The sequence below is a fragment of the Lepidothrix coronata genome, unplaced genomic scaffold (genome assembly GCF_001604755.1).
Source record: "Lepidothrix coronata isolate B3197 unplaced genomic scaffold, Lepidothrix_coronata-1.0 Scaffold256, whole genome shotgun sequence".
Lineage (NCBI taxonomy): Eukaryota > Metazoa > Chordata > Aves > Passeriformes > Pipridae > Lepidothrix > Lepidothrix coronata.
In genome coordinates, this window is record NW_016690436.1 from 420,336 (window position 1) to 447,262 (window position 26,927).

The 26,927-nt window shown below is 49.6% G+C and overlaps 2 protein-coding genes across 2 annotated transcripts in view; one reads left to right on the forward strand and one right to left on the reverse strand.

Moving 5' to 3' along the window:
* Positions 1–8,392, forward strand: part of IGSF10 (immunoglobulin superfamily member 10) — a 10,919-nt gene extending 2,527 nt beyond the window's left edge. Inside the window, exons 4-7 of the mRNA XM_017835404.1 lie at positions 6–1,831; positions 1,877–3,995; positions 4,584–5,484; positions 6,088–8,392. Coding sequence (XP_017690893.1) covers positions 6–1,831; positions 1,877–3,995; positions 4,584–5,484; positions 6,088–7,996 — 6,755 coding nt within the window. The 3' untranslated portion in view covers positions 7,997–8,392. The remainder of the gene's footprint in view (positions 1–5; positions 1,832–1,876; positions 3,996–4,583; positions 5,485–6,087) is intronic.
* Positions 8,118–26,927, reverse strand: part of MED12L (mediator complex subunit 12 like) — a 101,879-nt gene continuing 83,069 nt past the window's right edge. Inside the window, exons 26-43 of the mRNA XM_017835405.1 lie at positions 26,325–26,513; positions 25,355–25,429; positions 25,042–25,232; positions 24,556–24,717; positions 23,519–23,630; positions 22,271–22,360; positions 21,944–22,053; positions 21,335–21,470; positions 20,676–20,837; positions 19,366–19,728; positions 18,371–18,521; positions 17,060–17,271; positions 15,776–15,865; positions 14,860–15,104; positions 13,225–13,363; positions 12,654–12,713; positions 10,976–11,177; positions 8,118–8,131 (exon numbers count right to left, since the gene is read on the reverse strand). Coding sequence (XP_017690894.1) covers positions 8,118–8,131; positions 10,976–11,177; positions 12,654–12,713; positions 13,225–13,363; positions 14,860–15,104; positions 15,776–15,865; positions 17,060–17,271; positions 18,371–18,521; positions 19,366–19,728; positions 20,676–20,837; positions 21,335–21,470; positions 21,944–22,053; positions 22,271–22,360; positions 23,519–23,630; positions 24,556–24,717; positions 25,042–25,232; positions 25,355–25,429; positions 26,325–26,513 — 2,703 coding nt within the window. The remainder of the gene's footprint in view (positions 8,132–10,975; positions 11,178–12,653; positions 12,714–13,224; positions 13,364–14,859; positions 15,105–15,775; positions 15,866–17,059; positions 17,272–18,370; positions 18,522–19,365; positions 19,729–20,675; positions 20,838–21,334; positions 21,471–21,943; positions 22,054–22,270; positions 22,361–23,518; positions 23,631–24,555; positions 24,718–25,041; positions 25,233–25,354; positions 25,430–26,324; positions 26,514–26,927) is intronic.

The window sequence follows — 26,927 nt, forward strand, 5'->3', positions numbered from 1 at the left end:
TTCAGATGTTATAGAGTGTAGAAAAGACAGAAGTTCTGGTGCCCAGCAATGCCCAGTCTGTGCTAGTCCCAGAAATCATAATGGGAAGAGCTTAATGGATCTTCCTTCTGCATCTGTCACCTGCAACAAGCCAGTCATACAGGACTCCCTTAAATCCAGAAACCTCACAGTGCCAGACGATGGGGATTTCGGTTCCGTGTCTCCCAAGGACTTCATAGCTCCGATAGGATCCGTGGTTTTGAACATGACTGACCAAGCAGGAAATCGAGGCAACGTGGTCTGCGATGTCCAAAAACCTAAAGAAATGTCTCCCATCTCATTTGACCAAGATGGCAGCAGTACAGTGCTCCAAACCTCGTTCTCGGCATTCCTGGTGTGTGGCATCGATCACGGACACATCCAGCAGCTGTGGAGCATCCTGGCACTGTACAGCAATTCTCCCTTGAAACTGGAGCGGACTGTCCGGGCAACTGATGTGCCTTTTATTAGTTACAAATATAAACAGGTCTACACTGAAAAAGATGAACTTTTCACCAACATTGAGGCTGACCTGAGAGCTGAGCCAGCCTGGCTGATGCAGAGCGTGGTGGCACTGCAGCTGGACAGGACAGCGACCACGCTCAGCACGCTGCACATCCACTACTCCACCCGCGCCCAGGTCAGTGTGCCCAGTGCTGACAGCAACCAGGGCAGCAACAACTGGGCCATCATCTACAGGGACAACAGCACCCAAAGAGAGCACACTGTGCTCGTCGGGGGGACCGTGGAACTGGGGTGCCAGGCAGCTGGGGAGCCAGCTCCTGCCGTGGAGTGGATATTGGCCGATGGGAGCAGAGTGCGAGCTCCTCACATCAGCGAGGACGGGAGAATCATCGTCCTCAGGGCCGGAACACTGACCTTGCGCACGGCTGATGTGTTTGACACGGGGCTCTACCACTGCATTGGCTCCAACAGCAACGATGCCGATGCTCTGACGTTCAGAATCACGGTGGTGGATCCTCACGTGGAACACGACAGCGTAAACGGAGCCCAGCTGTTGGCAGCTGTGGGCAGCACACTGCACCTGCCCTGCACAGCCACGGCTGCGCCCGACGCTGCCATTACCTGGGTGTTGCCTGAGCTCACAGTTCTTCGTCAGTCTGTAGGAAACAAACATATTTTTGGCAATGGCACCTTGAGAGTACAAGGGGTGACAGAGCGAGATGGAGGGTACTTCCGATGCATTGCAGCCAACCAGTACGGTGTCGACCTTCTGGTTTTCCAAGTGCTAGTGAAACGGGATGAAACCACTCCAAAGAAAAGGCTTGGAGCTGTGGGAGAGTGGGAAGAGGGTGACGGCTCTGGCAATGCACTGCTGGGCTCTGCTGCAGCACAGACACATCCCTCAGCCACTCCAACCACCCTGACAGCTCATCCGAAATCTGCTGCATCACCATCCGGCAGCCGGGGCACACAGAGCACACGTCAAAGGAACGGCCACGGGAAAATGCCTCACAGGCCCTACAGGGACAGAACAGGCAGGCTCAGGCGGCTCAGAGGGCACAGGAGACAGTTTGTTTCCTCAGGCAGGAGAGTAGATCCACAGCGCTGGGCAGCCTTGTTGGAGAAAACTAAGAGAAACTCAACACTGACAGACAAACGGAGAGAAGTTGCAACAGAACCACCCATTCAAGTCCAAAATTTCTCAGAGGTACCTGGGGATGAGGAGGAGACCTCTGGTGATCTCGGATCTCCAGAAGAAGAATTCATGATGCCAGTAACAGAGAGAGCCCCAGTACCTGCTCTGGGGAGACCAATGGAACGTGTGATCACTGCAGGGCCCGGGGGCACTGTGAGTCACACTCCTGCCAGGAAAACCTCCCTCCTGGTCACAGAGGCAGTAACTCCTCTACCCTCTCCTCTTCCACAGTCTGTGTCACCTGGCAGCAGAAGGCCACAAACATATCCAAAACCTACAGACTCATGGGAAAGATCTGATTTGAGTCAAATATCAGCAAATGGCGTGAAACAATCAACCGTATCAAGTGGAGCAAGTGGAACATCCACAGTCTTCCCTGCTGGGCAAAGGCTGGTGTATTCTGGGCAGGGTAATAACCAGCATCTAAAATCTGCACCCACGACACCCACGACAGAAGCTACAGACACCAGTAAGGCTGTAGCTCCCCAAAACACAATTGACAAGATACATGTTTTTACTGAGTCTGTTGAAAAGGTTTCCACCAAAACAGATCACCAGGTCCCTGTGGTGACAGTCAGTGCACCAAGCCCTGAGCTTGGTCCCATTTATTCTCATGCTGCTCAGAAAGGAGGAACTCCTAGGCCACCATTGGCCTCAACTATCACTACTCATCAGCCAACTTGGGTTATCCAGGACGTTCCAACTCACACACCCCAGCTCCAGCAGCAGTATGGAAGACGAAGGAAAATTTCTGGTCGGAGACAGATTGTGAGACCAGGACGTATCCCAAGCATGAAAGAGCACCGATACAATTTTGGGAGGGCAGGGTCTGCCAGAGGAAATACAGCTGTGGCTGCAGGTGTTCAACTGAATATGAAATATGTATCAAATGTACCAACCTTAAATAATTTAAGCAGCTCCATCAACTCATTTAGCTCAGAAGCCCCCCTGTCCTCCCCCTCCACCGTGAATTTGCCATTGGAGCAAATGGGTACCCCTCAAAACACATTGTTCCTCAAGGAAGAGGAAAACGAACATAGTGCAAGGCAAAAAGCTGCTACCACAGTCATGTCTGTCACTACAAAGGGCACTGCTACTTCTTGCAACCCTACCAAACTGTTGGGTTTGAAGCCAACAGTCACATCTGTTATTACTCCTCGATCTGACACTAGAATCACCAAAAGTAAAATATTAAGAGTGGGAGGAAGGAGAGGTCAGAGGAGGAAGAAGCCCCCTAAAACATCTGCCCTGCAGAGTGTGGCTGCAGCCCACAGCACTGCAGCCACCCCCCCCGTGAGCACAGCCACCCCCATGGTGACAGCAGGTACATCACCAGCTGTGTCTCCAAGTCTTACACCTGCAAAACCTCTCCCTGGGAGCGTCAGTGCGGTGGCTGTGACCGGAACACCAGCACTGTGGATCTCTGACACCCCAGAGCCACCTCAGCACGTACCCACAGCAGCCACACAGACCCTGGTGACCCCGGTCACACAGAGGAACTCCCAGCTGGCCACGTCACTGCCCACCAGTCCGACTGCTCACAGCCCCACCATGGCACTCCAAACCACACCAGTCACAACAAGGAACACCCAGCTGGCCACAGCACCACCCGTCAGTCCTGCCCACGCCTCCACCACAGCTCTCCAAACCCCACCATGGCTGAATGAGCCTCCTGGTGCTGCAAGTGCCCAACCTGCTGCAGTCAGTGCCACATCAGGGGCAGCACCTGCTCAGCACATCAGAGCCACTGCCATGGCAGGAGGAGAATTCCACCTGAAAATGGGGGAGACAGTTAGCCAGGAAAACCAGGCAGCACAGCCCACATTCCCAGCAAGAACTGTGTCAAGTGCTCCTGCTGCACTCACAGACATCATCATTCCCAGCACTCAGCATCCCACCCCTCTGCCAGCCCCGATGGCAGCTGTGCCACTTGCACCTACTGTGAGAGCCCACCTGCCTCCATGGGAGCACGTCCAGTTCTGGCCCAAGCCACGTACCAAAGGCACAGAGAGGGGCAACACGCTGACTGTCGGGACACTGACCACACCAAAGTCATCACAGACAGCAGCTCCATGGGGAAGGGACAAGGACAGCTCTGCCAGAGGCTGGTCTGAATGGAGAAAAGATCAAGAAACCATCACCACTCCCCCCAGTCCCATCGTCTTGGGCTCTGCAAGCACAAACCATTTTGCAAAGCCCAGAATAGTTGGAGGGAAATTGGCTGCTTTCACTGTGCTGGCAAATTCTGACGCTTTTATTCCTTGTGAAGCTACTGGGAACCCCCACCCAGCAATACACTGGACCAAGATATCGTCAGGTGAGCTCAATAAACCTCTGTAGTTACATTCCACTAGAGTCCTAAAATTTGACAGCTGTTCTGTGTGCCAAACTCAAACACTGTTTCATTTTAAAGCACTATAGAATACCAGTGAACAGCGAACTTGGAAACAGTGACAGAGATCCAACACTTGCTGGAGTGTCTGAGTGCTGATTCTGGAATAGCTCTCTAGGGAAAGGATAAAAAAATAATCTATATTTAACTATATTTATTTATGTGCTTATTGTGGTAAGATTTAAATATTTGTTGTGTGTTACCTGCTCTTCCAGAACAGAGAGACAAATGAAAAGAAAAATCTGTGGTAACAAACCCTCAAATCCAGTTACAGCTGTGCCGGGTTTGGATCGCAAAGCCCCATCTCTTTTATCCAAACTTTGTCTCTGCTGGGGACTCAGCTTTGTCACTCCATATGCAAAATACTCTGATTTTCTCTGTCTTATCACTTTTGTCTTGGTTACTGGGGCAATGCAGACCAGGGCAGGGAACAGGTATTCATGGACTGAATTAAACTAGAAGATTAAACTAGAGGAAGGTTCTGACACGTCACCACTGTCCCCTTTTCCGCAGTTCCCGACACTCCAGGGCGCGGCGGTGCCGGCAGGTGGGTGGTGTTTGCCAACGGGACGCTGTCCATCCCCCAGGTGGGCCTGGGGGACCGCGGGCAGTACCTGTGCACCGCGGCCAACGCGCTGGGCACGGCACGGCTCCTGCTCACCCTGTCGGTGGTGGCCTACCCGCCCCGCATCGCCGGCACCCGCCACCGGCTCCTCACCGCGCACGCCGGCAACACCGTGACAGTGGCGTGCAGGGCCGAGGGCAGGCCCCCTCCCACCATCTCCTGGGTGCTGGCAAACAACACCCACCTCTCCAGCTCCTCCGCAGGACATGACAAAGCTCACGTGGAAGCAGACGGCACTTTAGTCATCCGGGAAGTCACCGTGTATGACAGGGGCCTCTACACCTGCCTGGCCAAAAACCCCGCGGGCACCGACACGCTGGCTCTGAGGCTGCAGGTCGTTGTGGCCCCTCCCACCATTCTGGAGGAGAAGAGACAAAGCATGGAAGGAAAGATGGGGGAAAGCCTGAAATTCCCTTGCACAGTGCAAGGGAACCCTCAGCCCACTGTCCATTGGGTCCTCCCTGATGGCACAGCAGTGAAGCCTCTGCAGTTGGTACACACGAGGCTGTTCCTGTTCTCCAATGGCACCCTCCACCTCGGCAGCATCGGCCCTTCCGACGGCGGGAACTACGAGTGCATAGCCACGAGCTCCAGTGGCTCGGACAGGAGGGTGGTCAGCCTCGTGGTGGAGCACAGGGACACGCTTCCAAAGATAGCCATCACCTCTCAAGAACTGACTCACCTGAATTATGGAGATAAGTTGCTTCTGAACTGCACAGCAACTGGGGAGCCCAAGCCCAGGATCATGTGGAGGTTGCCCTCCAAGGCTGTGGTGGACCAGTGGCACAGGTACGAGTCTTTTTTTCTTCCACCTCTTTGGAACTTCAAATACTGTCTCCTCTGGTGGTCATGTAAAAGTGTGTTGCAGCACTAAAGCACTGTGAACTAAATTAATTTTTAAACATCCAGCAGCAGTGAAAATATCTGTGCTAATGGCTTGTTGTTATATGTCTAGTAACAGATCGTATCAATTGCCATAAGTGGGTGAGGTCTCCCCAAATCAAATATAAGTCATATTTGAATTAAGGGAACTGCTGTTATTATGCCCTGGCTGACTGTTGCCAGTTTAGAGGAGAAGTTTTATGTACCAGATTTGCAAAGTAGGGCTCAGGAGGAAGAGGCTTCTGTAGCCTCTGATAAGTCTACCTTTGGGGGTCTCCCCCCACCCCCTCCCACAGTAACACTTCACCTTTGCTTTGGGAGACAGTCCCAGCTCAGGGTGTTCCCAGCAGAGTTAACCCAGTGGGCAGGCAGGTGGTGTGGGCACAGTGCCTTTGGAGAGAACCTCTGTGTCCTATCGTGCTGTTGACACCTTCAATCCCTTCCAGTGCTCAGTATTCACCCCCAGCACTTGGTTCCATAATTCTTTTCCTCTCTCTCCCCCCATAACAGAATGGGAAGTCGGATCCATGTCTACCCCAACGGATCCCTGGCTATTGAGGCAGTCACTGAAAAGGATGCAGGTGATTATCTGTGTGTCGCAAGAAACAGACTTGGGGATGATCTGATCCTGATGAAAGTCAGCATCACAATGAAACCTGCCAAGATTGACCACAAGCAGCACTTCAAGAAACTGGTGCCATACGGCAAGGATTTCAGAGTGGACTGCAAGGCCTCAGGGTCGCCCACGCCAGAAATATCTTGGGGTCTGCCAGATGGAACACTGATCAACAACGCAATGCTGGCGGATGACAGCGGGCACAGGTCCCGCAGGTACGTCCTCTTTGACAATGGGACTCTGTACCTCAACAAAGCTGGGGTGACAGAAGGAGGAGATTACACCTGCTATGCCCAAAACACTCTGGGGAGGGATGAGATGAAGATCCGTGTCACAGTCATCGTGGCAGCCCCTCAGATAAAGCACAATTACAAGACATATGTTACAGTGTCAGCTGGACACACGGCACTGCTGGACTGTGAAGCTGCTGGAGATCCCAGGCCACAGATATTCTGGTTGCTGCCTTCCAGTGAGATGATCTCCTCGTCCACAGGCAGACACTCCCTGCACACCAACGGCTCTCTCTCCATCAGCCACGTCAAACTGCTGGATGCTGGGGAGTACATGTGTGTGGCTCGGAACCCTGGTGGGGATGACACCAAACTGTATAAGCTGGATGTGGCTGGTAAACCCCCCATCATAAACGGCTTATACAGGAACAAAACAATCATGAAGGTAACAGCAGTGAGGCACTCAAAGAAACACATTGACTGCCGGGCAGAGGGGACACCTGCCCCTCAGATTATGTGGGTCATGCCTGATAACATTTTCCTAACAGCCCCGTATTATGGGAGCAGGATCGTGGTGCACAAAAATGGGACACTTGAGATTCGGAATATCAGGCCTTCGGACACGGGGGATTTTATCTGTGTGGCACGTAACGACGTGGGAGAGAGTGTGCTGGTGGTGCAGCTGGAGGTCACAGAAATGCTACGGCGACCAATGTTCAAAAACCCATTCAACGAAAAAATAATAGCAAAACCTGGGAAAACTATCACACTGAACTGTTCAGTGGATGGAAACCCTCCCCCAGACATAAGCTGGATGCTGCCCAATGGCACATGGTTTTCCAGCAGCATCAGCACGTCCCAGTTTCTCACAGGAAGCAATGGGACCCTGACCATCTACAGTCCCAGGAGAGACCAAGCCGGGCGGTACCGCTGTGCTGCCCGGAACCAGGTTGGCTATATTGAAAAGCTGATCATCCTGGAGGTTGCCCAGAAGCCCAATATCCTCACCCACCCCGTGGGGCTGGTGAAGGGCGTCAGCGGGGAGCCGCTGTCCCTTCACTGCCTGGCCGAGGGGAGCCCCAAGCCCAGCACCATGTGGACGCTGCCGGGGGGCCGCGTGCTGGACCGGCCGCAGGTCAGCGGGAGGTTCCTGCTGCTGGAGAACGGCACCCTGGTCATCCGGGCGGCCGCCGCCCACGACGGGGGCACTTACGTGTGCAGGGCCCGCAACGACGCCGGCGACTCCTCCGTGAGCGTTGCCGTGGCCGTGGCCGCCCACGCCCCGCGCATCACGGGCAGGCCCCCGCCCGCCCTGCACACCGTGCCGGGGGCGGCCCTGCAGCTCCACTGCACCGCCCTGGGGATACCCAAACCGGACATCACCTGGGAGTTACCTGACCGCTCCACGCTCTCCACAGCTCACCAGGGCCGAGGGTCTGGGGGTGAGCTGCTGCACCCCACGGGGACTTTGTTCCTCCAGAATCCCCGACCCTCCAATTCCGGCATGTACAAGTGCACGGCCAGGAACCCCCTTGGCAGTGACTTCGCAGTAACATATGTCCACGTCATCTGAAGTCAGACGTGCAGCAGGAATGATGGTGAACACGGGCTGCAGCTGGACTGAGGTCATCCTTGGAATGAGTTTAATCAAAGGCATCCAGAGGCACCGAGTGCCTGGAAAACATTTACAGTGTTCAGTCTGCAGTGACTGGGCAAAAGGAGAGAGGAAGGGGAAAATTAGCTCTAGCATTGTTAGCTAGCATTGCTTCTCTCCATGTTCAAGGGATTTAAATTAAAGCAAACTCTGCCAGCAAACATAGACTATCAAACACAATTTACTCTCTGGAAATGTACACAGAGAGCTCCTGTATGGACAGACTTTTTCAGTACTGCCCACCCGGTATGATTGTCATAAGCACAGATCATAGAGAACAAGAACATCTGGGAACTAAAGAGAAGGTTTATTGGGATGCAGATCACCTTCTTAATGTGTTTTAATATTTAGTATATTTTTTAAATAAATATTTCATGGTGAAACAAGTAGTGAAGTATTTTTAACAGGATAGCTCTGCTTGCCACAGTCTTTTCTGCAGAGCTGTGGTATGACACAGGCCAGCTTTGGACTCAGTTTGGAACAAGAGAGGGAGCTCTGCTCAGCACTGTTAAGCCATTGCACACAGACTGGGTGTAGAACCACTGCAGCTCGGCATCATTTTCTTATTGCTACAAAAGCATTTTTTTAAAGTTTCTCACTAGAAAACAATTGCTTGAATTTGTGACTCAATTTAGAATTGTGATTCCTCAGTTCAGCAGCCACACAGGCCTAAAAAGGAACTTCTGTACCTGATGGGAAAATCCCTTTGTGATGGTAGGAAATGGTTACCTGCCCATTTCACACTGGCCAATCTCAGAGTGGACTGCTCAAATCAATTTTTAAAATATTTAAGCCTGTAACTAAGGTTCAGAGTTTCTTATTTTCTTCCTAAGAAATACATTAATGCATGACAGAGGGCTCAAAATACACACACAAATTCCCCTCTTAAATTTGGGAATCTATGTGTGGTCAGGGCACAAAGGGTTCAGTGAATCCATCCTTGACATCAGCCACACAGAGTCAGTATTCCCTTGTTCCCTCCTTCCACAGCACTGATGGATTGGTGGCCACAGAGGGGTTGGATGACGTGAATCTCAACAGTTAATCTCTGTAATAGCTTAAGCTACTAAAAAGAGCAGTAAATATCCTTTAAAAAAACGAACAGAAGTAACTTTTACATGAATGAGACTCAACTGTTGTAAAAGCCAATCAAAATCTACAGATTTCCATGTAGTGAGTTATAGTTATATTACATATATACGATGTATACAAGATATAGATATACTATGCATCATTAGCTGGCTGTGCTGGCCCAGGCCCTCTGAAGCATGTGAGGTGCAGCCTTTCCCCTCCCCACACAACACCTGGCTATGACACCATCCATAGCCTCCTTGTATGGTCAGTTAAGCAAACTGAGTTAGTGAAAAATAGGGAAAAAATATTCCCAGAGTATTTTAAATGCCCTTCAAGTTCCACTTTCAAAATGAATGCATTAAAAAAAACCAATCATATAGAATAGCTCCTAAATGACATAAAGTAATAATAAATTTATTCTGGTTTTTCACCTCCAGTATGGGCAAAATTATGATCTGTTTGCACAGGTTTGAATAACAGTGACTTGTTTGTGGTGATTTTGGTTGATAATTTGCCTGTGGATTTGTACTCACTGATGATGCAGTGCCTCGTGCCAGCCATCGATTCCCACCTGGGGTTGGGAATTCCTGCCGTGCCCCGCTGGTACTGACACAGGTGACAGAACAACTCCTCCAGGGAAAGGAGGATCATCCAAAGGCTGTTGGCTCCAGGACAGCTGAACCTCCGGGAAGGACTCGGGGGCTCTGCCACACTCACGCTGGGAGGGCTGGGATGGGACCAGTCCCTGCTGGCATGGGGGAGACACGGGGGGTCACCTCCCACCAGGCCCCACCAGGACTCAGAGATTCCCTACGGGAATGGAGCAAAGCCCCCCTGGAGCACTCAGTCCCCATCACCCCGGGACCATCCCCTGAGAGCTTCGGATGACAGACCCCAGATGAGAACAGTCACTTCCAGAAGGTTTATTAACGTGACATTGTGGCTTTTAATATAAACTTTAAGAAGTTCTAATACAAGCAATAAACCCACTTCAGCACCTTCTTACCACAATAAGAGCAAGAGGAATTGGTACTTTAAACAAAGAACTTTATAAAGTGCATGTGAAAATCACAGTCAAATAAACACGATTTGAACTGATGCTTGTTCTACCAACAAAGAAAGAGGTGAACATTTTAATGAACAAATTAACTTCTATGCCAAAATCTGAAGTGCCTTTCAGTTCAGTAGTTTGGTCCAGTGCAGTTCTTTTTTTTTTCCCAAAAAAAAAAAAAAGGTTTCCCCCACAAATAAATAAATAAATCCAGCATTCTTTGTCCTCTTTAAAAGTAACAGGACCTAAAAAGCACCAAATTCATAAAATCTGCGATAACAAATATGCCCACAAGTCCATACACTGAAATCTAGTTAAATGCAAAAATAACCCCAAACCCACCTTGTTACATATTCACATCAATTCAGCACAAAAAATAATGATGGAAATAAGAAGAGAGCTCAAGTCTGCTGTCTAACCATGAGCAGTACATTGAATTTCCAGAGTCCCGTTCCTCAGTGCAAAGGTCCCCTGGGGCCCCCCCAGCCACGGTCAGAAGTGGGGTAACCTTGCTGTGGCTGGTTACCTGGTGGAGGAAGCAAAGGGGGTGACTGTACCAAAATACGGAAAAACACCTGTATTTGCTGCAGCAGTGGCAAAAAACAGGCCACACACCCCTCCTCCCCTGAGGCCAGAGGCACTCACTGCCCTGGGGACCTTTCCTGCGGAGGGTGAGGGGGCCCAGCCCCAGTCCTGTGTGGGGGTGACAGGACCACCCCATGGGCTGCCCCAAACCCAGGGCTTTGGTGTCACGTCAGGACGGGGACAGGTACCCACTGCCAGTGGGTGAACGACCTCCGTGTACATCTGGTAGCAGGTGAATAGGCAGGAGATCTCCAGAAAGGTAATTTCGTGTTCAAACACACATTTCCACAGTCTGTGCACACACTTACTGGAGAGCTGCTTCTGGAGCTGCCGGACCAGCGCCGCCGTCTGCTGCTGCTGCGGGGTCTGCTGCAGGCCCGGCCTGGGGAACTGCAACGGGAACAGCCAAGGTGAAGGGACCCACACGGTGCCCCTGCCACGGCAGGAACCACAGGGTGCTGGGCTGGTGCCACCCCGGCACAGGGGCCAGGGCGTGGGGAGGGCAGCGAGGGCAGGTGGGTGTCCTGGTTGGGGTTTAACAGCACAGCAAGGACACAGGGAGCACCCTCAGAGCTCACAGAACATCTGTTCTCTGCCTGCCCTGAAACCTCACACTGTTCAGCCTGGGGAAGAGAAGGCTTTGGGGAGCCCTCACTGGCCATGGCCATGGCATTAGGCACAATGTGATGAGCACCCCAAACCCAGCCTCTATCACCCATCTCTGACTCACCCTCAGGTCTCTCAGCTCAACAGGTCTGCCTCCTAAATCCCAATTTTTGTTTTTCTCATTAGGTCTAGTGCAAATGCACATGCTTCTAATTTTAATTAAGTGATTCTCCTGCACAGGGATACATGATGCAGTTTGGAAACCTGAGGTGCTGAATAAAATTTGAGTAATCCCATACCTTAATAACTCTGTGGGCGCTGCAGAAACCGCCCGAGCTTTGCTCAGCAAAACCTTGTGCTTACTGAAGGCAGTTTCAGCATTTTACAAGACTTCAGCATCTTTTCCCTTTCTGAAACCAAATCCTTCACTTAAAATATGTTGTGTAATCTCCTGGCTACCAGGCCATAGTAAGTGCTAGGTTAGTCAAAGGTATTAGCCACCACACCGGGGTTTTTGGGAACACAAACCCAACCCACAGCACCTTCTGCTGTGCAGATGTTGGCAGAGGAGCCTGTGCTGAGCAGGTGCCCATTGCTGTGACACTCTCCCAGCAGTTTGTTCAAGATATAAAACCTATTAAGAAAAACTCAAAAATGGATGAAAATTATCTAAGATTAATGCTTTTAAACTTGGAGGCTGCAATTTCACCATTACTGTATTTTTTCTACTTTTCTAGTTATCCTCACCTACCCTAAATGTGTTTGGAAAAACTGTGGAAAAAAAGGGAACAAGCATAATGAGATTGTAAATTCAGTAGATGTGTCCAGAAAAATTACTTGGTAGTGATTGGGTCAAATCATTCCCTAAACTATCAAGGGCTCCAATCAAGCAGAAAGTTGTGTCTCAAAAGTAATTCAGTTTGTGCAGCTGTCTTCATGCAGCTCTGGTTTATGACTAACTATATAATTTAAAAGTATCTTCAAAAAATAAACCCCATTTTTCCCCTAGCCTGTTAGCAGTACATCCCAAAAATCCAAGGTGGGAACAGGCACCTGTGATGGGACACGGCAGGGGCCGGAGCTCAGCCGTGGTGGAGCTGCCAGGGCACGGGGCTGCTCCACAAACACAGCACAAGCACGAGGGGCAGTGCCAACCATCAGCACCTCACGTGGCCAAGGGAAGGCTTCCTCGTGCACAAGTGACAGAGCCCACCCTGTCCCTCCCCACACCCCCCAAAACACCCCGAACACTCTGCTCACCAGCGGCTGCTGTGCCTGCAGGGGCTGGAGTCCAAGAGCCAGCTGCTCCTGCTGCTGCACCTGAGAGAAGGTGGGCACTGAACAACAGGGACATGGCCCACACTGTCTCGGGGACTCGCCTCCAAATTAAAAAATATCACCAAACCAGAATAGAGGAGATGGGCCAGACCTGCGAGAGGCCCTTTGGTTTAATGTCACTGACATTGTAAGGCCAGACAGGGAGCACACAACCACCACCTCTGCCCAGCACATCCAGCCAGGCCATTCTCAAAGCTACCTTCTCCAGGGGTATTCCCTAATCCAGAAAATCCAGGTACAGAGTTTTACACGTATGTCCAGAGCTCCCTTCTGGAAGTCCCAAAAGTAAACAATGAATGACTGCACTCAGGGAAAGGCAGGTGGGGTTTGTAGCACCAAGCTCTGGAGTTTCAGACTCGAAGACCTGTGCGAGCGAGTGTGTAACGCTCTCACTGACACAGTGATGCTCACACCCTCTACTCTGTCACAGCCCCTGCTCTGTCACAGCCCCTGCTCTGTCACAGCCCCTGCTCTGTCACAGCCCAGCCCTCACCTGGAAGAGCCCCTGCTGCCTCTGCCTGCCCGGCTCCAGCGGCTGCCCTGTGCTCAGCCCAGGGTGTGGCCCCACGGCCAAGGCGCCGTCCAGTCCCCCTCCAACCAGGGAACCCGTTTGCAAAGGCTGATGGCTCAGTCTGGTGGGGAAAAAATGACAGATTAAACTTCATTTACAGAGCACAATGGTCTGGGAGAACTCGACTGTAGCTGCGACATCAGACTTCCATAGATTTCAAAGCTGTTCCATCATACATTGCACAATAAACCGTGCCATACTATTGCCCAGTAACTGACAGAGGCAATAACACCTTCCCCTGAACAGGAGCAGACCCAAGCATTCAGCTCTTGCTTGTCTAGGAACAGTGATGAGTTTCTACATCCCAAGCAATTCCACATAAAGACTAAAATATTTTCCAGCCCAAAACATCTCAGTGTTCCATCACCATAATTGAAAATGAGCTATCACAAGTGGACTTTTTACTTTCTAAAATACTGGAAAACCCTGAAATTAATAGTCCTTTTCTAGAATACTGAAAGATGTTAACTATGTCATCAATTTAGCTTAGCTGGTTAGCTCAGCACAGACAAGGCAATCCAGGCCAGTAGCTTCATTCCTAACACAAGGCACCCTGGAGGTTTGCACACAAGGCTGTCAATTGAGCCAAGGCCAAACTTTTTGAAGACATGCAAGCATACTCAAAGCTGTGAATACTCTTAAACTTGCAAGAACTTAGAAGAAGTTAAGGAATCAGTGATTATTGCAGAATATACAGTAAGGTTCACAGCTCCTGAAACAGTGATTTCATTAAACTAAACCAGGGGTTGAGGGAGAATTGCACAGCTCCATACAGGACAAATCCATATTCTGCTTATGACAACATAGCTGGACTGTTAGTTGGACTGCACCAGGCTGTTAGAAAAGAAATCTGAATCAAGGCTGTGATTGGAAACTCCAGTTCTCCACTCTGCCAGCTCCATGACACTCCCTTTGACAGATTTCTTTCCTGCTTCACTTGCCTTCTGTTTGGTCACATTTCTTTACCAATGAATTTTTCCTGTTTCTCATAGGCACTGCAACTCAGCTGTGCTTCTCAACTGAAGGCAATCCCATCTACTCAGGCTTAGCAAAATTCATTTGCCTCTTTCTAGTTGAATTACCAGGTTGGTCTTGTGCTTTCTTGACTACAGACTCTTTGGCAAACCTAGAATATTGATTTTTTAATACCACACACGTGTTTGCATAATATGGATTCCAGATCTGTGTGTGTGGGGAAATAGGATCCAACAGCCGTTTTTAAATGAATTTCTATATTCTACAACCACACAGGACAGCTGGACTAAAAGGTGTGCCAAGATCAACTTGAAATCAAAGTTAAATGAGGGAAAATCACAGGGAAATTGGAGAGAAAGGCATCTGTATTGCTAATTAGATGTGGTGTTAACCTCATTTTGGTCAATGAGCAACCTGAGCAACCTGGTCTAGTGGAAGGCATCCCTGCCACTGCAGGGATTGGAACTGGATGGTCCTTAAGATCCCTTCCAACCCAAACCATTCTGATTCTATGATTCTATTATTAACAGACTTTATTCTAACCCCGGCTCTCCCCACCCTGTTCCCGGGGTTCCCGCTCACCGCGGGGCTCCGGCGGGGCCGTAGGTGTGCGGCTGCTGCGGGAGGTACGCGGGGTGCCGGTCCTGCCGCAGCTCCATCAGCGCGGGGCAGCCGGGGGACAGCCCCACAACGGGGGACAGCCCCACGACGGGGGACAGCCCCACAACGGGGGACAGCCCCACGACGGGGGACAGCCCCACGACGGGCTGCTGCTGCTGCTGCGCCGGCACCGCGCTGCCGAACAGGGTGTATCCGTGGGGAAGGCTCTGCAGAGAACGACACGAGTGACTGCACCGGGCCGGGGGGAACGGCCCCGCTGCAGGAGAGGCGGCCTCGCCGAGGAGCCGGAGCCCGGAGATCCAGAGGCAACTCAGCGAGAGCTGCAGTGCTGTCCCCACACACCGACCCACCTGTCCCCCACACTGGTGGGACCCCCCTCTGTCTGCGGGTTCAGGCAGCTGACACGCGGCCACACGTGGTCACTCGCTGTCACACGTGGTCACTCACTGTCACACACAGCCATATGTGCAGGTTGGAACCCCCACTGTACTGCCTTCCCAAGAGGTGCTGAGCAGGAACAGGACTCTGCTCCAAAACTCCATCTCTATTTTCCTCATATCCCCCCAAAATCCCGAGTACCAGAATAACCATGACATAATAGAGTTACTGCTATCATCTCACCAAAAACTGGCCAGATTTCCAGCTTAACACTGAAATATGCTTATTCCCAGCAACAACATCAGGAAAACCTGGGAAGTGGTCACACCAAAAACGTTCATGAGCCACCAGACGTGGAGGCCATGAGCATCCCAGGAGGAGGCCTCGCTGGTGCCCCCAGCCACAGGCAGAGGCACACCCCAGGCACAGGGAGCAGGCTGGGGAAGGGTGCCCTGTTTATCAGCATTCCCATGCAGGGGCTCCCAGGATGAGGCAGTACCTGTGCCTGTTGCAGCCCCGAGTACTGAGGGAGCTGGGACGGGGGTCGAGCCTGCGGAGCGAAAACTGCAGCTTGGTCCATCGGCTGGCCCTGCAAGACACAGCCATCAGATACAACCCCTTGAACAAGTCTGGCTCTGGACACAAACCCCACCAAGTTGTGCCCTAAAGAATCATGGAGTGACGACCATTTCCTTCAGGACAGCAAGGCTGCTCAGTGCAAGAGCTCTAAATGTGGAGAGGACCCCTCACCCTGCACAGGACACCACTCATTCTATACAGAATACTCAACGATTTTTAACAAGTCATATTGTCGAAGACCTCGCACCACAACTATTCGTTTCCAAGAGTACAGGTCTAAAGAGCAGAGTCCCTCTAGATGGATTCTACAGAACTGTCCCCACCACTGCCAGGGATTTCAAGCTGGCAATAATTTTTCCAATAAAACTATTGTCACTCAGCTGCAATTTAAGCACTTCAGAGGCCTTTGCATGGATCACAGCAGGAAATCAGAGAGAGATGAGAAGGATAATGAGAAGCTGTAACAAAATAGAGACAGCTGGCAGAATGACAAGGATATTGCTGAAATTATGAACTATTTTGAGCAAAGAGGGCATGGCACAGAGTTTGGAGCAAGACAGCAAAAGGGCAAGGTACTATATACTGCAGTGGGGTAAGAAAGGATACAGAAAGGCTTGGGAGTAAAGACAAAGTTATTGGATTTACCACCAGCTACTGCACACACAGTGCTGGTTCTTTAGGATCCAAACCCCAACTGCCTGTGCTTACACCATCAGTCTCAAATCAGCCTGTCTGTAACCACAGTGAGAACCAGCTCAGGCTCCCAGGGGCACTGCACAAGAGCTGTGTGTGGTCTGGCACCCAGCCCCTGTACCCTGCAGCAATACAGATATTCCTGGGCAACACAGGCACCTGTGTGCACACAGGGACAGGCACAGCTCTGCTGGGCTCCCTGGGCACTCACTGTGCACTCACTGGCAGCTTGGTGGCACCTGGTGCCTGTGATCCTCTGAGAGCCTCGGTGACACAACAGGGAACAAGGGCGGCATCAAGGGGCAGGAGCAAACCCTGAGTTTATGGAACACAGGAAAAATAAAGGGACTAAGACATCAAATGACATTTAAAGGCAGTTGGCCCTGCTAGACTAATATTTGGGGAACTGCTGTAACCATGAGCTGGCTCCCCCCTGTAAGCCAGGCAGGGCACACAGCCCAACAGGGGCAAACCCAGTGTGCTGCTCCTCTGACCGAGGGCTTGGACAAACCTGCTGGAGAGCCCGTGCCTGCACCTGCTGCCGCAGGAGCTGCTGCTGCTCTTCCTGCAGGAGCTTCCTCTGGAGCAGCTGCTGCTGGGGTGGGATCCCAGGGACCGAGGGCGGCTGCATCCCGGAGCCCGAGCGCCGCTGCAGCATGTTGGACAGAGCTTGCTTCGTGTTCACTGGCACAAAGGAGCCTGTTGAGTCCACCCCGGAACCACCTGAAAACCACCCAAAACACGGATGTATCCTCTGCCTTCCCTAAGAGCATCGCTGGTACAGAGCACTGCTAATCCAGCAGCTCTACACAACCATGATAAACACATCTCTGCAAAGGCAAAGTCTGGACTAAACCACATTTCTGGCCTGAAAATTTAATGGGAAAAGTAATTGAAGACTGCCACTTGCAAATGAGAATGAAAAGTACAAAGCCTATGGACTGCTGTATGTTCTATGCCACACAAAACATCTCACTATTACCACTGAACAAAAGTTGCATGTCAGATCCAAAGCATGATATGAACAGCTTAATATGTCAAGCTAATTTTATAATGAGATGGTAGCACTCTCTGCTATTTGATAAAAATCACGTATCTTTCCATCAGACTTACAAAGGTGATCTTACACATCTGTTCTCAAAAGCAGCATTTCCTTGAACTTTTTAGCCACTTTCTGGTATATTCTGAAGACTTTTAAACAGTTAAAATACAGAGTAGTTGTATTTGGAGCTTCAGAAAAAAAATATTTAACATTTATAACTGGAAAAAAAATTGTTAACTTCTCCTGCATAATTTTGGAGAAGCCTTGATAGTGTTTCTCAAATCATAACAAACTGCTGCCCTCTGGAGCCAGTAAATCCTTATAAAACTGTAACTCATTAACTGGAAGAAACAAGACAATCCTATGCAAAATTAAGCACATATCAGAAATGCTGGAAAAAATGTGAGCCCATATCTAGCAGATGGTAAATTAGCCACCACGGCTCTTGGTATTAATCAAAAAAGAAAACCCACAGGACTTTTGTTCTTTCAATCGTCCCTCTCTTGTGTCACCCCACCAGCTCTCTTACACTGCCCCCACAGGAACTCCTTGTGGCTCATGTGCCCAGAAAGTTCAACACCTTCACAGAGACAGAGCTACAACTGAGGGCAGCAAAGCCCTTCGAGAACCCTCGGCTGCTGAAGGAATCACCCCAACGGCACCGGCGGCACAGCCCGTGCCAGAGAGAGGGAGAAGCAGAGAGAGGGAGAACCAGAACGTGTCCCAGGCGGGGTTTATCCCAGGCCACCCGCAGGGCTGTGCCCTCGGAGCCGCCCGTACCTGGAGCCAGGGGCTGGCCCTGCAGGAAGAAGCCGGGCTGCAGGGGGGGCCCCCCCAGGCTGTACCCCCACAGGGCCGGGGGGGCTGCGTGAGCCATCGGCGGCGGGGAGCAGGAGGGAGGCACTCTGTACAGGCTGGGCCGGGGGTAGTCCTTAAAACACACACAAAAGGCAATGTTACTGACACTCACCCCTTACTAACTCATAAATAATGCTGATTTTCCTACTGAATTATTGAAGGACAGAGACAGTTCCTTTGTCATTGGCAGTGATGTAAAAACAAGATGAAGTCTGGTGATTCCTACGGACAGCTCCAGGCACACCCCAGCCAGGGGTGCTGATTAGCAGGTACCTTCTGCAGGCTATGGTCAGGTGGAGCACAAGGACAGCTCACTGTACCAGGATATAAGTAACAGCAAGAACTTCACTGAAACATCAAAAAGGCCAGAAAATTATCTTGAAATTACAGCGACTCAAACCACAACACTTGGACAAACCAGCTGGATGTTGAGGGAATACCAGCACATCCCTGGACAAACCAGCTGGGCACATCCACACCAGGGATGCCACACTGGCAGCAGTGTGGAGAGGCTGCAACCACACAGAACTCTGCTGCTGGAAACATACATCATCATTATTATTATTATCATTCAGGTGGTGCCAGACATGTTTTCAAACCCTTGTTCTAAGTGACTCTTCAGCTTAGGAACTCGCTACTCAAACCCCAATACAATGAAAAGGAAAGTATCTCAGAAACCAGACCAAACTGCACAGTAGAACAGTTTATCTGTGTGAAAGAGCCTTTTCCAAATTGGTTTCCATTTGAACAGGACCTGGGTTTAAACCAACAAGTTTGATCTCCTCCTGGCCATCTCCGTTCCCTCCCTTCACTGGGACTGACTCCTCCGGGTGCAGAACCATTTCCAAAGGCAGAACCAAACCACACCAGCTGCTCTGGGGAGGTGTTTCAGGTTCTGTGTGGCACCAACCACTCACCTCAGCCCTGGAGCTCGACTTTGACTTCCGCTTCCTGCCCTTTGCCTTCTTCTCGTCATCCGTGGCGTGTTTTCCCTGGTCCAAGAGCTCTCCCAGCTTTCTTTCTGGTTCCTGAGACACAGGTGTGGTGGGCTCTTCCTCCTCCTCCTCTGGAGGAAGGGGCAAGGGCTCGAGGTAGTAGCTGCGTGGTTTGGGTTTGGGGTGTGTGTGGTACAGCAGCAGGTGCTGCTGCTCCTCGTATTTGATCACCTTCCTGTCCACATGAACAGTCCCAAACCATGCCCAGGAGAGAGGGGCAGGGTTTTTGTGACCTTCAAATAAATCCCAAGGGGACACCTTTTGTTTGGATGACACCTGAAGACCCTGTTTCAGAAGCAAAGGGAAATCAAGATTTGAGAAAATTGAACAACAGACTTGTACATGATTGATTGAGTTAGAAAAATCCAGTAAGGATGTTTTCCCTCCACAAAATGCACCAAATGCACATGAGTGGGATTTTAACCTCTGTCCAAGGCTGCCATTAGAGGAAAGCAATTATATTTTTATAGGAGCATTTGCTTATAGCCATGCTAAAAACCTCAAGTTCCATCTATGATATTTTGGAGGAAAAGTCAAATATCTATCAAAAATCTGCTGATCAGAGAATACTCTTGCTAAAAGTTTACATATTCAAATAAGGGGAGGAATCCTAAGCACTATGTCACCAAACCCTACCTGCCAAGTCTGTAGAATGAAGAGCTCTACCCTAAGCTCTATCCTTCTCTTTTACATAAATTCACTTTAAAAAAATTATCCATGGACATGTCACCCACAGCTTCTCTGGTCAACCTGTGCCAACACCTCATCACTCACACAAGGAAGAATTCCTTCCCAGTATCCTATCTATCTCCCTGTCAGTGGGAAACCATTCCCCCTTGTCCTGGCAACTCCAGGCCCCTGTCCAAAGTCTCTCTCCCACCCTCTTGAGCCCCTTTAGGCACTGGAAGGGGCTGTAAGGTCTTCCTGGAGCCTTCTCTTCTCCAGGTTGAAATATCTGGAACAGAATTGCATCTGATACCGAACACCCTGTCACCTGCAACTCTTTTCAAAGGTGTTATTTGACAAGCCCAGCGTTCCTCAGTGCTGGCAGCACTGCCCACGGAAAGCCCATCTGTGTAAGGGCCCACACTGCTGGGGGACTGGGAGGGTGTCTCACAGCCTTCACCACCCTGCCCAGGAACACCTGCACTGCACAGGCTGTGCCTGCTCGCGCGGAATTCCTGAGCTTCCAGACCCAGGGAAAGGGAGGCCGGACAAACATTTGCTCTTGCCTGTTTCTTGTCAATGGAGTCAAAGCCCGCGACCTTGTTGCCCTTGGTGTCGATGAGGGACCCCGTGGGCTCACAGGCCACGATGTCACACGTCAGCCGGGGCAGCGGCAGCAGCTGCCGGACCCTGTCGATGCTCTCGGACCTCTTGTCCCCCAGCTCCTTCTGGGGAACAAACACACCCGTCAGCCAGACACGGGGGACAGGAGAGAACATGGCACTGCTTTCACTATTAGAAATGTCCAGTTTCTGCATGAATCATTTCCTTGTACTTTTATTAAATTTAAGCAAGTGGCTTTGCAAGGGTTTTTTTTGGGGTTTTCTCTTTGTTTAAAGAATGTAAGTTTTCTTTTCATCTCTTGTTTAAACACAGTGTAGAAAATACATAAAACAAAATTAGTATATCAAATGTAAATAAAAGCAACTGAGTGTCTTGCAGAGTCCCCAATTTTAATTGAATATTAAGAAAATCCTAGAAGTATCTTCCCACCTCCACACTCCTGTATTTGTATTTTCTTTTTTTTCTCCTTTTTATGACTAGGTATGTTTTAGTCTCTCCTGTATTTCCAAGAGGCCTTTCCAGACACTAGGAATGACATGATTAAAAGATGAGGGCAGACAGCAATTCAAAGGAAATGTTGAAAATGAGACATGACCCTTACTTTTAATTTTTTCACTAAATTCATGTAAGCCCTTTTGTTCTCCTCAGGCCCTCCTTGGGAGGCACTGGACAGGTCCGAGGCGAGTGTCCCATTGATGAGGACCCCCAGCATGTCCAACACAGTCGTGAACAATTCCCTGGGAGCAAAAGCAAGCGTTACCCTGAGGAACCACAACTGCCAGGAGATCCAGGCACAGATATTCATGGCAGAGGCCCCAGAGGAAGCTCTTGGCCAGGCTGGGTTTCTCGGGGCTTTCTGTACACACACACACCCTTGAGCTCACATTCCTGAGCCCCACTGTACACATGAGGTGGACACAAATCTCATCCTAAACCCCAGCTCAGAGCCACAGACAGTACAGACTGCCAACAGAGGCATCAGGAATTACAGACTCAGGGGAGCACTCAGGCATGGGATAGGTAAGGAAGGGTGTGAATGGCACCTCCAAGGCTTTCCCAAATGGAGGTACCCCTACCCCAGGCCAGCACAGAGCCCTAAACCCCACTCAAGCAGTAACTCAAGGATAAAAAACTGTAACAATAACCCACATGTAACCTAAACTTAAAGGCCTAAGGACACAAATTAGCTGTTTGAACAGTGCAGACATACTTGTTGGTCTGCAGATCCACAGTCCCTGAGGTGATGATCTGGAGGAGCAGAAGGGCCCAGTCTGTGGTCCACTGGGTGCTCCTCTGCACTGTGTCAAACATGTCACCCACCTGCAAAACAACAGAGCAGGCAGCAAGGCTCTGCGTGGCTCAGAGCAGCTCCCCCTGGCTCCCTTGGCTTCCTCTGGTGCACGGATCCCTTAGGAATAAACAGCTGCCCCGTCCCCCCGGGAGCTGGATACTCTGGAGCTCCTTGCTCCTTACCACCTCCTCCAGAGTAGCTGCTGCATCTTTTCATAACATCAGGATAACCATGAGTTTTTGTTACCAGGTTGAGGCGCAGCTGCAGGGCTTCGTGCATCATCTGCCTGGCTTTGACATCGTCCTGGTACCGTTCCTCCCTCCAGTTACTGAGGATCTAAGAAAAAGCATTGGATTAAGGTTGCTTTCCTCCTGTAATGTTCTCCCTTTAAGCATTTGTGACCATTATCCATCAGGAATCATAAAAGACCTTTTTATCCTCTTGCCTGTTTAAGGCTTTGAGCAGATTTAACAAAGTGGTGGGAGGAAAAAGTTAATTTGTGAAGAGCTGATGATCTGCTGTCAGTGGTGTGACTGCATCTTCCTGTTGCAGAAAAAAAAAAATCAGCTTTGATATGCATTTCTTAACAATATTGTTTGAAACAGCCTATTTCACCACAGGTAAGTCAAGAGATCTCTTGCACTGGATGCAGCTTCTCAGTGGGATCTCTGGATGAGAAACAACCAGAAGCTCAAGGAACCTGGACCAGCTGCATTTCAGAGGAGAACCCTCACAGTGAAAGGAAAGCCCAAGCAGCAGAAACTGAGGGGAAAAAAACATCAAAGGAATGAATTTCCCCAGGATGTGGACCTGTGTTGTAGCCTGACCTGAGCCAAGGGGCAATATGGGAAAAAAAGTCATACAGGTACCAATTCTCACTGTCACAGCAGGTCACAGAAACTGAAGTCAGAGAAAGGAGACGTGACCCACTGGTCTGGGCACTGGACATGTTCAGTTCAAAGGCAGCCTGGAGTTGCTGCTGGAGGCTGGAGTGTGAGCTGGGTGGAAGCAGGAACTCTGGAGCAGGATGAGCAGAGGCTGTGAGTAAGCACAAGAAACCCAAAGCAGAGCTGCAGGCAGTGGCCAGGCTGGGACCAGGAACAGTGCTTTTTAAAATATGAAATCTCAATCTGTGTCAGCTGAAGAAGGTGACGAGTTTTCCCAAGAAGGACACCTTCAAACTTATAAAAACTCTTTAGGATCAAGATAGGGACTGGGAAGATTGTTCCTCTCAGGACTAACTCCCTTATTGTTTTTCCTGGAAAGAACTGAAATCAGACTCCAGTTCATTGTATTTCTCTGTAATAAATTTAGAAAAAAAGATGTATTCACATTCAAAAAAGGAACAAACACCTCCCCACTCCCCCCTCCTTGGATTGCTTTTTGGCACACCACTGCACTGTAATTTTCTTAGTTTTACACCATCATATACACATAAAACTGCTGACACACACACCCCTAACAAAGGTACTCATGGTTCTGTGCTTGTTTTACCTGAGTAACTTGATTCTGCAGGGATGTGAGAAGCCCTTCCCGTTGCTCATCCTGTCCCTTAAGGCAAGTGAGTACCAGTGACAGGAAAGGCTGCTGGCTCAGCAGGGACATGCTTTAGGAGAAGCAAACACAGCACTGCATTAGTGAAGTTATTTTGATACTTCCCATCTCGCTCCCTTCCTGTTTTGTCTACGCTTTCTCCCCTGAAGTGGCACTGCTGCATCTATGTCTGCTTCTATTTTAGTCAATAAAGTCTTGCCAGAGGAACTAAAGACCATGCCCCAGGAAGGCAGAGCCCCAGCCAGCCCAGATACACATGTTGTTACTGAGACCCCTGGCTCAGGGGGCCCTGAGTGACCAAGAACTGCCCACACACCTGAAGGCCTGACTCAAGAACAGGGCAGGTTATTTAAGACTACTTTGATTAACCAGGGACAACATTTTAACAGAGATAAGACAGCGAAAGTTTCTAATCCATGCTTCTGGTCTGAAGTGAACCCCAAGGAAGTTTCCCCTAGGAGCTCTGATTAGAACAAGAGCTGCCTGAATTGGTCTAAAATTCCAACGTGGGCTTAATTCAGTGGAACTTCTACCATAACCCCAAGGAAGTGCAAAAACATTACAGGCACCATGGAAGAATGTTTTACTGAAGGAAAATCAATAACCATTTAGTCAAAATTCTCACATGTTTTGGCAAGTTAGAGATGAGCTTAAGCTCAATTCCCAAGAGGAAGCAAGTGAAGTGACAATGGTGTGATCTTAACGCGAGCAAAGAGGCCTAATGCCACGTGAGGGAAGAGACAACAAGTGCTCTACCTGTTGCTTTACATCCCTAACATTTCCCATCACTGAGCTGCAGCACAGCCCCTGGCAGATGGGTTACAAAGCTTCTACATTTCCTCTTTTGGAACCAATGGTATTCCTTCAGCCCAACTGACACCTGAACCCTTGGAGTTGACAAAATTTTGAGTCCCCAGTAAACTCCTCCCTCACAAACACGGTTTAGCTCTGTCTGCAGGGGTTCCCCAAGGTCATACCTTTTTTGTTTCTGTCTATCTCTTTCCTTCTTAGAAGATGACCCCAAATGCTGCCCTTTCTCCAGCTCCTCTCCCGCAGCTTTCAAGACCCTCCCTTGAACCGAGGTGGGCAGTTTGGCAATCAGGGGGGCCACCAGCCACACTCCTCGCCTCTCAGAGGAACTAGGAGCAGAACAAACTTATTTCAGTCAAAATATGCAGGCAGTTTTGCAGCCACTATGAACTGTTACAAGACTGAACTGCTTCAATAAAGCAGTGGCACGGTACATCTGGGGTAACTAGTGAGGACTGAGCAGTCACAATTTCTGGTGTCCAGAAATTTCAAGAATAGCAACTACATTTATTGTCAAACAAAAGTAAATAGAAGGAACCTTCAGATAACTGTTTCTGTGCATTCCTGGTTCAAGTACAACACAGTCTAGGCAATCTACACACAGTTAAGCATCATGTTGGCTAGAAGAATTAAAAAGGTGCTACAAAAAATACCTTAGGAATGTCTTTTTACCATTCTGTCTTGTATTACTCGTGTCAGCATTTCCAACAGAGTTTGGACTGAAGAGGCCTATACCAGAGTTAGAAGAGTTATTGTTTAGCTCAGCGGATTGCTGAAACACCTCTATTGTCGCCTTTGCGATATTATCCAACAAGCTGTTCATTTCAGCCACAGCCCCAGAACCCTACAGTGAAACACAAGTACACTAGCACATTCATGGCATGTTTGCTCATGGACTACCTTAAAATTTAACATACTTTTTTGCATTAAATATTCAGATAAGGAAGTTTGAAAACCAATACTCACGGGCTCCTTCGTGCACTGTTTGATCATCAGCTGCAGCTCCAGCCACGACTGCCGCAGAGTCCACTGGTCTAAGTTCTAGGGGAGAATTAACATCACACATGTTAATTGTTAATGATATTAACATTAAAGTCAACATTTTACAGGTCTGAAGGAATGGATCTCATACTTGAACACATCACGTGCAGAAGTCTCATCTTATAAGCAGACCATCACAATCACTGATCTTTCTAATACTCTAATGACACACCAAAACATCAGAGCATTAAAGAACATGCACTTCCACACCTTTCAGCTAACACCATTCCTCGGTACTTTTAACCTCACAGCTTTTCTGAATAAGAATCTCATTCTCTGCAAAATCTGAATTTAGTTAAATGTAAATACAGAAAACGTAGTTCTCTCTTTCATTGGTAATTCCACCAATCCATAGCATTGCCATCCAAGTGGATAGGTCTGAATTTGGCATGAGGCCATCTAGACATGATTTTTTTTTGGAGGACATTGACCCGTATTTGTCCTGGTCCAGATATTGCTGGATTTTTCACAGGGCTATTCACAGGGCTATTCACAGAAAATCCATTTTGCAGTTTAGGAAATGAACTGTCCCTAATGCAGCTGAATATGAAGACAAGGTCAGCTTGGGACTGTCTGTGAAGGCATCTGAGCCTTTCCAATGGAGCAGGAGTGACTGTCAGCCCAGTACTGTCCCAGAGCCCCCCTGGGACAGCAGGAACCCCCTCCTGAGCAGCCCTGAGAGCGGCTCCCAAGTCCTGGCGAAGGGTGTGCTGCTCCTCCCTGACTCGGGATCAGAGGGAACGAGACACCCTGAGTCACACCACAAACCTTCCCTACAGAGACTGCAGGTCCTGAGCACCCAGAACCTTTAAAGAATAATCTAATACTTGGCTGCACCAGCAGCTGCAAATGAGTGTCCCTGGGTGGTGCTGCTGGCACTGCCCCAGCCCCTCACCTGAAGGATGCGCTTGATGTGCTGCCGCTGAGGGTTGTCACCCTCGGGGCACTCCTTAATGCCATGAGGATAACAGATAAGCTGAAGGAGTTTCTGTGCTTGTCTGTTTGAGAGAACGGGATCCAAAATAAGATCTTTGTCAGTGCACAGCCTCTCAGGTTCTTTCAAACAGTGCTCTCCGACCCACTCCTGTAAGGAGTCAAAGGACAGATTCAGCAGAGTTTCAAGGCAATACTCACTTTTGGTAAGCTGAACAGAAAAGTGATTGTTTCATATGCAAAACTTGCACTGAACTATGGCTCATGCCACATGTGAGATTAGCAATGTCTTCTGTCACTCAGAACCACCCATCTAAGACTGTTAACAGGTTTTCCAAAATTAATTTCTTCTGTACTTTGAGAGCAACTTTGCAATAACACAAATGCTACTGTAAAAGCCCTTTAAGCAGAAGGCTGATAGAGTGGTCCTTCTGTCTTCCCAAAGTACTTGAGATTGAGGTAGGAAAAACACCTCAGTTCTGAGAGTGCAGGGGGATGTTAGCAGCTAACTAAAGCATTTTTTAACCCAAATAACTCACTACTCCATGCATAAATTGTCCACATC